A 7,917-nucleotide genomic window follows, 5' to 3' on the forward strand; every position below is an offset into this window, starting at 1 on the left:
AGATGAATTGAAGTTTGTAGGGGTTTAAGATATTTGAATTGATTTTATATAGGTTAGAAGTTAAATTGATTATATTTTATAAAAAAATAAAACTAAATTGGGGGGTAGCTAGGTTGGAACCCATGTCCCACTGGTTCCCAACGCTAAAGGGCTTGCCATCTTTACCATCAGGCCATTCTCCAACTCTGTTAGAACAATGCACGGTCATTTACATATACTTAAAAGCACAGGCACTTCAGAAATAAAACTTAAAATGTAGGTACTGGGTTTCGAACTCATGACCTTCACATCAAGGGCACTTGAATCCCGTACTTTAACCATTACACCAGAGTCTTCTTCATGTCATCTAAACACATCGTTATATACATATGCACATATACCTACATCTATATAAAAAAAAATTACTACTACTACTACTATTTTTTTTCGGGAGGATCCAGGGGGTGCGGCCGCACCCCCTCGCACCCCCATGGATCCGCCCTTGTCCACTGGCCACAGCTTTCTTTCTTGAGTTCTGAACCATCTGTTAAAATTCCTTCTTTTCTATCTCCCTAAATCTCAATCAAGTTCCGAACTCATAATCACTCAGTTCAAAAATCAGTCATCTTAGTTGTTGATACATTTTTTATACATGTAAATTAGTAAACAAAATTTCTAATTAATAGTCATGAAAAACATAAGCAATTAATATTGAACTTTAGAAGCTCAAGGTCACTAGCTTTAAAAAATACTAAGAAACTAAACTTCACCTCAATGGTAATAAGATATTTATGTTCGGAACTTCAAAATTTGATTCGAACCTGGTTAACAAACTATTTGCTATTAAGCCTTTTCCACGTCCTTCCGCCATTGTGTCAGCCAACACTTAACTCTCTTGAGTAATGTCAAATCTTTCTTCAAAATCGTCGACTCATTTCTCCTGGTTAGCTGTAGGTTTGATTCCTTCCTGGTCAGCTGTAGGTTTGATTCCTTACCTGCCTTCGCGATTGTCTGTAAAAGCTCTAGCAACAATTCAGGGCAACTCTCTTCCAGATACCTGAATCCGTCGGATTTCATTACCTCTACACATAAAATATACACACGAACATAAGTACTCAAATAAGAGAACTTGATTTGTAACTTCCAATCTTAATCCTAACATTTTAACCCGAAAGAGAATTTCATATGTATTCTATCGACAAAACTCACCTCCCAAATTGCCGAGTTCAACTACAAATTCTAGACAGACAGTTTTAAGCTGTGAACAATGGTGTTTTTCTGCGAATACTAACGTTGTTGCCACTGTGTTTGTGGTAACTTCTTCACATAATCTTAACTCACATAAGAGCTTCAATCTATCTAAGCCAAACCGATCTGCAGCAGTTAAAATATTCTGCACCATTTCAGTCGGAGCGGAAAGAGGAAGTTTATCCGAGTACATAAATAGGAGAATGGCCTGCCATACAACTAATAAATTTCGTCATGTTCACCAAAAAAACATATTGAAGCAGCAAATTATGTAGCAGAGGGTAGTGAACAAATCAAACTTCGTCAAAAGAGTAAAAACGTTACCTTGAAAACAGAGGGTTCGACCTCTTTTATTGAAACCTTATCAACGTCTTTATTTCCAAATACACCAAAGAATTGGGCTTTAAATACGGGTGATTGAGCAGCAAGTATCACTTTATGGGCTCTGAATGTTTCTTCCCCAAGCTCAAAAGTAACATCAGTACCAGTACCAGATTCCATCAATTCTTTGAGACTCTGGCCCATATCGAATGGAGTTATTTGTTTAGGCATATGAGCACGATTTCGGATTACTCCCACAGTACAATTAATAACAAGACAGTCATCCTTGAGAAAATCTGAGTTCTTGAGAGCTGTCTTTTCAATGTAACGATCGTATCTCTTATCACTCCTGAAATGTAATCCACGCAGAAATGTCATATGTGCTAGCTAAGAATAAAACCTTTGGACTACACCATAAGTTGTAAATATATCAAATAAAATTCATCTAAATTGATTGTTTCTAGTAAAGTAGAAACTTAACTTAAAAACATGTCACTAAATAAACAACGAAAACAGAACGGGCGTTTCTGATTTATCAAACTATAACCAAAACTAATCCAAAGATCTTCGAAAAACAATTTTATCGTACACAAATCCTAAGCCCGAATTTAGTCTTAAAACAAAATCAAAAAAAAAAAAAAAAAAACTTTTGCATGGGGCAATAATGAAAGGGAGATGTTAGAGTTACAAAGGAATTTGACAAAAGAAAGTTCCCAGCTGATGTGGCGGTTGTGATATTAACGGCACCACAACCGCCACATACACTCTTTAGCAACAAACCAGTACAAGATGAAGTTCTTATTAGAGAAAATCATACTAGAAGGTTTCTCTAAACTCAAAAGTGTAAGAACCTTGACAAACTTTATGTTTCCCCTTTCTACTTTGATCTATCAATGTCAACTCCAATATAGTCTCACCGCCGATACCATCACTTGCCAACTCTACGTATATCAGATCTCCATCCGACTTGTAACCATCCGGGTAAAACCTTATCTTCCAATCGTACCCTCCAACTTCAAATTTATTACTTGATATGAAACTACCAACACCCATTCCATTCAAAAAAGAACTCTTTTATCACATATTCATGAGAACCCTTAACAATATCTGTAATCGAATTCGATGAAGATTCTTTGAACCCATTAGACATTGAAGAAGAAGAAATAGAAGAACTTTTTGCTTAGTTTTTATATTCACTGTGATTTCATCCAATTGATCAATCTTTTCTTTTCTTAAGAGATATACTACAATCTAAAGACCAGATTCATAAATAGCAAACTAGAAACCCTAACTTTTCTGAGATTACACGCAATGAATATCGGGTGGAAATCTGTTTCGAATTTAGAGTAGTATTTGATGTGCTTTTTATCAGTTTGGATATCTCGTGTAAATCTAAAGGACCAAAAAAAACAACCATATTAAATTTCAAATGTTAGGTTTTGATATGCCGCTAGTATTATTAGAGTGGTACTAAAAGAAGAGAGGATAAATCTAAGGGCCAAAAAAGGAGCCCAAATAGGAAATCCAACCCAATAGGGAATTATATTTCAAAAAAAACCCAAAATGTTAGATTACCTTCCTATCCCCCCAAAAGAAATAGTTCCCTCTCATGTCCCTCACTCATTTCCCGCCCAAAAAATGCCAATCAGCCTCTCTCCTTTCCCTCCCTGACTTGATAAGACATAACCCATGCCTACCTTTCTCTTTCTCTCTCGGTCTCCGCGCTCTCTCTCCTCATTCAAACCCTCTCTTGATTAGACACAAACCCTCTCCATCTCTCTCTCTTCATTCAAACGATTCCTCTCTATCTCGATCAAACTCTATCTCTCTTCATTCATTCAAACGCTGCCTCTCCGTCTCTCTCTCTATCTCTTTTTCAAGCGAAACGATTTCGGCCATTAACCCCTAGAATCGAAACGTTACCGGCGATTCTCTCTCTCTCTATCAAAGCTATTTAAGCAACTTGATCTACTCATTTCTCTCTCTATTTCGCTCTCTTTCAAACACAGGTACGTCTCTGTTCTTCCTCTAACTCTTGATCCTCTCTCTGTTGTTGGTAAATTATTTGGATTGTTAGAACATTTTTTGGGTTTCTTGTTTCAGATCTTTGTTTGTTGGTAATATTTTAGGGTTGTTGGTACAGTTTTAGGGGTGTTCGAAAATTTGGGGGTGTTTTCAAACAATTAGGGTTTATTATTTCAAGTTCAGTACTCTGATCTTGAGTTTGTGATAAAACATTTTGGTTGTTGTTTTGTGATTTCGGAAGCATTTGGGTGTTTATGGTTCTTCATCAAGCTTCTAGGTTAGGTTTGTTTTAACATTTAGGGTTGTGATCCGAAAGTTAGGTTTCTGTGGAGACATTTAGTACTTTGTCTTCGATTTTTGGGGGTCTGTCTTTGTTGATGAAGTGAATGATTTGTTTTATCATTCTGGGTTGTGTTAAAGAAATGTAGGATTATGTTTAGACATTTTGATAGTCGTTTGTGATTTCGGAAGCATGCATCTTCACAGAAAGGTCATTTGGGTGTTTATGAATCTTCATCAAGTTTCTAGGTTAGGTTTGTTTTAACATTTAGGGGTGTGATACGAAAGTTAGGTTTCTGTGGAGGAATTTAGTCATTTGTTTTGGATTTATGGGTGTTTGTCTTTGTTGATGAAATGAATGGTTTGTTTTAACATTCATGGTTGTGTAAAAGAAATTAGTATATGTTTAGACATTTTGGTTGTGTATGATACGAAAGTTAGGTTTCTGTGGAGGAATTTAGTCATTTGTTTTGGATTTATGGGTGTTTGTCTTTGTTGATGAAATGAATGGTTTGTTTTAACATTCATGGTTGTGTAAAAGAAATTAGTATATGTTTAGACATTTTGGTTGTGTACATACATTTTGTGTTTGTTTGAAACATGTGGGTGTCTAATACAAAACATAACAAATTTTGCAGATAATTACAAACATGGTTAAAGCTGCAACAAAGAAAGGAGATGGTCCTGAAAAAAGACAACAGACTCCAGTGAGGGCTAGCCCTAGAAAGAGGGCTAGTGAAGAGCCATCATCTGCTGGGCCTAGCAAAAAAGGCAAGAAAGTTGCTAGTCCTAAACAGGCTAAGGTATGCTATTGTATACACATCTTTGACAATGTCCTGTAATTAATGTTTGTGCTCTCAATTAGTGAACTGTCATTATTGTGTAGACCATTGGCCTAGGCTTATTGTGTAGACACATTCCAAAATGATTTGCCATTACTTATAGTGATGTAGTATTCAGTGTAGTGTTGAACATTTTGTTGAAAGCCCTGACATATCTGTTACTGTTTGTGTAAAGCATCGATCGTATACATCGAAAACGAGAGAGCCAATGGTGGAGGCTCAACCAACAGAGGCTAGGGAGCAGAAGAAGAAAACTATTTTTGCCCCAAATTCTTTTCAATTTCTTCTTTGTTTTAAGAAGAAAACTACTTTAAATATTCTATAAATATTTCAAACCATTTTTAAGCATTTTACATAATTTCGAGACATTTTGGAGTTTGTCCTCTCAGTATTGTTTGTGGTCTCGCATTTCGTATACTGTTTTGGCATAATTGCTTGTGTGTTGTCATTCTGTAAAATGTTGCTTCACTTATTCCTACTCTTATTCCTAGGATTTTGTGAAAAGTTCTGAAAACCATTGGCATCAGCTTACAGTGTTGTAGCATTTATAGTCGTGTTGGAACATTTTGCTGAATGATCTAACATATCTATTACTGTGTGTTTGAAGCATCGATCTGCGACATCCAAATCGAAAGAGCAGATGGTGGAGGCTCAACGTATAGAGTCAAGGGAGCAAAAGAAGAAAAATTGCAGTTCACAAGGTAGCAAGGGACAATTTGGAAGCATTTGTAGTCCTGTTTTTGTTCTCTAGAATGTTGATGAAATGAATGGGTTGTTTTAACAATTTGGGTTGTGTTCAAGAAATTGGGGTTATGTTGAGACATTTAGTACTTTGTTTATGATTTTTGGGAATTTTACTTGATTATTACCGTGATGTTATTGGTCAATGTGGCAGACAATTTGGTTTATGTTTTAACATTCGGTGGGGTGTTGATGGATTTTGTGGTTATTAATGAGTAAAAATTGATATGTTTTTGACATTTTGGGTTGTGTAGAAACATTTTGTGCAAAACATTTAAAAAAGAGAAGCAGCGACAGCAAGACAATAGGCTGTACAAAGAGCTAGCTCTAGAAACAGAGCTAGTGAAGAGACAACAACTGCAGGGCCTAGTAAAAAAAGGCAAAAAAATATTAAAGGTGACTGAATCACAGACCAAGGCAAGATGCATTCCTAAACATTTTGCATAATGTTTAAGAATGCATACGAAATGACATAAGGTTCTGTGAAAAAAGATAAAATTTGGGGAAAACAGTGGCATCAGATTTTTGAAATGTACTCTCATTATTGATTGTGGTCTAGCATTAAGTATAATGTTTTCGTATTATTGGTAGTGTCCCGACAATTTGTAAAATGATCTCGCATTGTTGACAGTGTTCTAGCATTGTAAATAATGTGAAAACAATGATCTCGATAATTGCAGAAATTGTTCCTCGAGCATTATGTATAATGTAGCATGCAAGTTACCTAATCTTCATCCATTTCAGAATATATTCGGAAATGTTACACAACGACGGAGTATGTCCGTTTCAAAATCAAAAGTTCTCTTATCAGAGAAGAAGTGTAGGTATTTTAAATTGAATTCTGCTTTGCAATTTAACAAATGTTTGGACACTGCTTAAAATGCTTAGAAAACGTTAGACTGATCTGAACATCTTTAATACAAAATTGTGGTGAACATTTTTCAAAATGTTCACACATCCTTTAAAATGTTAATACAAATTGTAAAGTGTTTTTAATAAAACGAGAACCAGTTGCTACTGTTAACATAACTGTACGGAATAGTGTTAACACATCCCGTAAAATGTTTAGACAAACTGTAAAGTGTTGCTTACAAAACGAGAAGTGGTTGCTAATATTAACAAATCTGTACGGAACAACAATGAAAACACCATGAAAATACCCTAAAACCAAGAACAACCTCACCAATGGAGCTTCAAATAAGTAGATCTACAAATCTATATATTTAACTCTCCACAAAACTATGAAAACACCATGAAAACATCTCTCTAAAACCAGATTTGAAGTTTTTTTTAACCTCCATTAAAGAAGATGATGATTGAAGATAAAAGATGATGAAGGTTGCTCAAACGAAGAAGATGATGAAGGTCGCTCAAACGAAAAAGATGATGATTGAAGATGATTGAAAATAAAGGAAGATAATGAATGTTCTTGAAGAGGGTTTAGGTTATTGTAGAGAGAGAAATCTGGAAAAAAAATTTAGAGAGAGAAAGAGGTAATGAAGAGGGTTTATGATAACTGTAGAGAGATGAAGATGATGATTGAAGAAGATGATGACTGTAGAGAGATGAAGATGATGATTGAAGAAGATGATGGTCGGTGAGGTTCGGTTTTAATTTGGTAGAGAGAGAAAGTGAAAACAGATTATGGAGAGAGAAAGATATTTGATTTCTGTAAGAGAGATATTTTGGAGAGAGAAAGATATGATTTCTTAAAAAGGGGGAGAGTTGTTGGATATATATATAGGAGGGCAAAAGAGGGATTAGAAGAAAATATTAGGTCTTAGAGATACGAGTTGGGTCCGGATTGAGCATAGGGATGTGTATTTGGGTTTGATTTGAGATATTAGTTGATTTTTGGGTTTTGAGTGGCTTAATAATCCCTATTGGGTTTTTTTTTGTATTTGGGCCCAAAATTTGGGCCTTTCATCAAAAAATTCTATTGACTGTAACACTTTATACAAACCTAAAATTGAAGTGTTTTTTTTTCCTATTTTTTCTCCTCAAAACTTAGAAAATCTCCAAGAGGATTCATTTTCAATCAATTTTGAGCTAAAGAAAAATCTCTAATGAAGTATAAAAATATTTATAAACCCATTAATTATTTGATGTTTGAATGCGTCATGTATAACTTCAATAGATGCAAGTTTGTGGAAATAGGTCATTAAGAGTGAGCTAGACTCTATCCTGGATGACCATACTTTTGAAGTGACTAAATTACCTAAAGGATGCAAACCCATTAGTAGTAAGTGGATATTTAAGAGGAAAATGAAACCTGATAGGACCATAAACACGTACAAAGCGAGATTAGTTATTAGAGGCTTTATAGAGAATGAGAGACTAACTAAATCATTATGATTAGTTCACTTATTGCTTTGGCTTCCTTAAATGTCTGAGTGATCCATCAAATGGACATTAGGACGGTGGGGATATATGGTGTTTTGTAATGTGTTTAATCAAGCAAAAACAAATTAGAAAAATTTGT

At 35.0% G+C, this 7,917-nt stretch overlaps 1 protein-coding gene across 1 annotated transcript; it reads right to left on the reverse strand.

Moving 5' to 3' along the window:
- Positions 1 to 609: 609 nt before the first annotated feature.
- LOC147558038 (BTB/POZ and MATH domain-containing protein 3-like) lies at positions 610 to 2,782 on the reverse strand. Its single transcript, XM_086664500.1, has 4 exons — positions 2,366 to 2,782; positions 1,552 to 1,897; positions 1,189 to 1,435; positions 610 to 1,061 (listed from the first exon to the last, which is right to left on the reverse strand). Exons 2-4 carry the CDS (start codon positions 1,777 to 1,779, stop codon positions 823 to 825), a joined length of 714 nt encoding a protein of 237 aa, XP_086520626.1. The 5' UTR covers positions 1,780 to 1,897; positions 2,366 to 2,782; the 3' UTR covers positions 610 to 822.
- Between the last annotated feature and the right edge of the window lie 5,135 nt (positions 2,783 to 7,917).

This window comes from Eschscholzia californica, unplaced genomic scaffold (genome assembly GCF_041429995.1).
Source record: "Eschscholzia californica isolate CP2 unplaced genomic scaffold, dmEscCali1.0.p SCAF_2, whole genome shotgun sequence".
Taxonomy (NCBI): Eukaryota; Viridiplantae; Streptophyta; class Magnoliopsida; order Ranunculales; family Papaveraceae; genus Eschscholzia; species Eschscholzia californica.

Bases quoted from the DNA above. Each gene is read 5' to 3' on its own strand.
- LOC147558038 (XM_086664500.1), bottom strand. From the start codon at position 1,779: ATGCCTAAACAAATAACTCCATTCGATATGGGCCAGAGTCTCAAAGAA. The intron at 1,436-1,551 runs GTAACGTTTTTA...GTTGTATGGCAG, and splicing joins TCGAACCCTCTGTTTTCAAG to GCCATTCTCCTATTTATGTA. The intron at 1,062-1,188 runs GTGAGTTTTGTC...TTTTATGTGTAG, and splicing joins TGAACTCGGCAATTTGGGAG to AGGTAATGAAATCCGACGGA.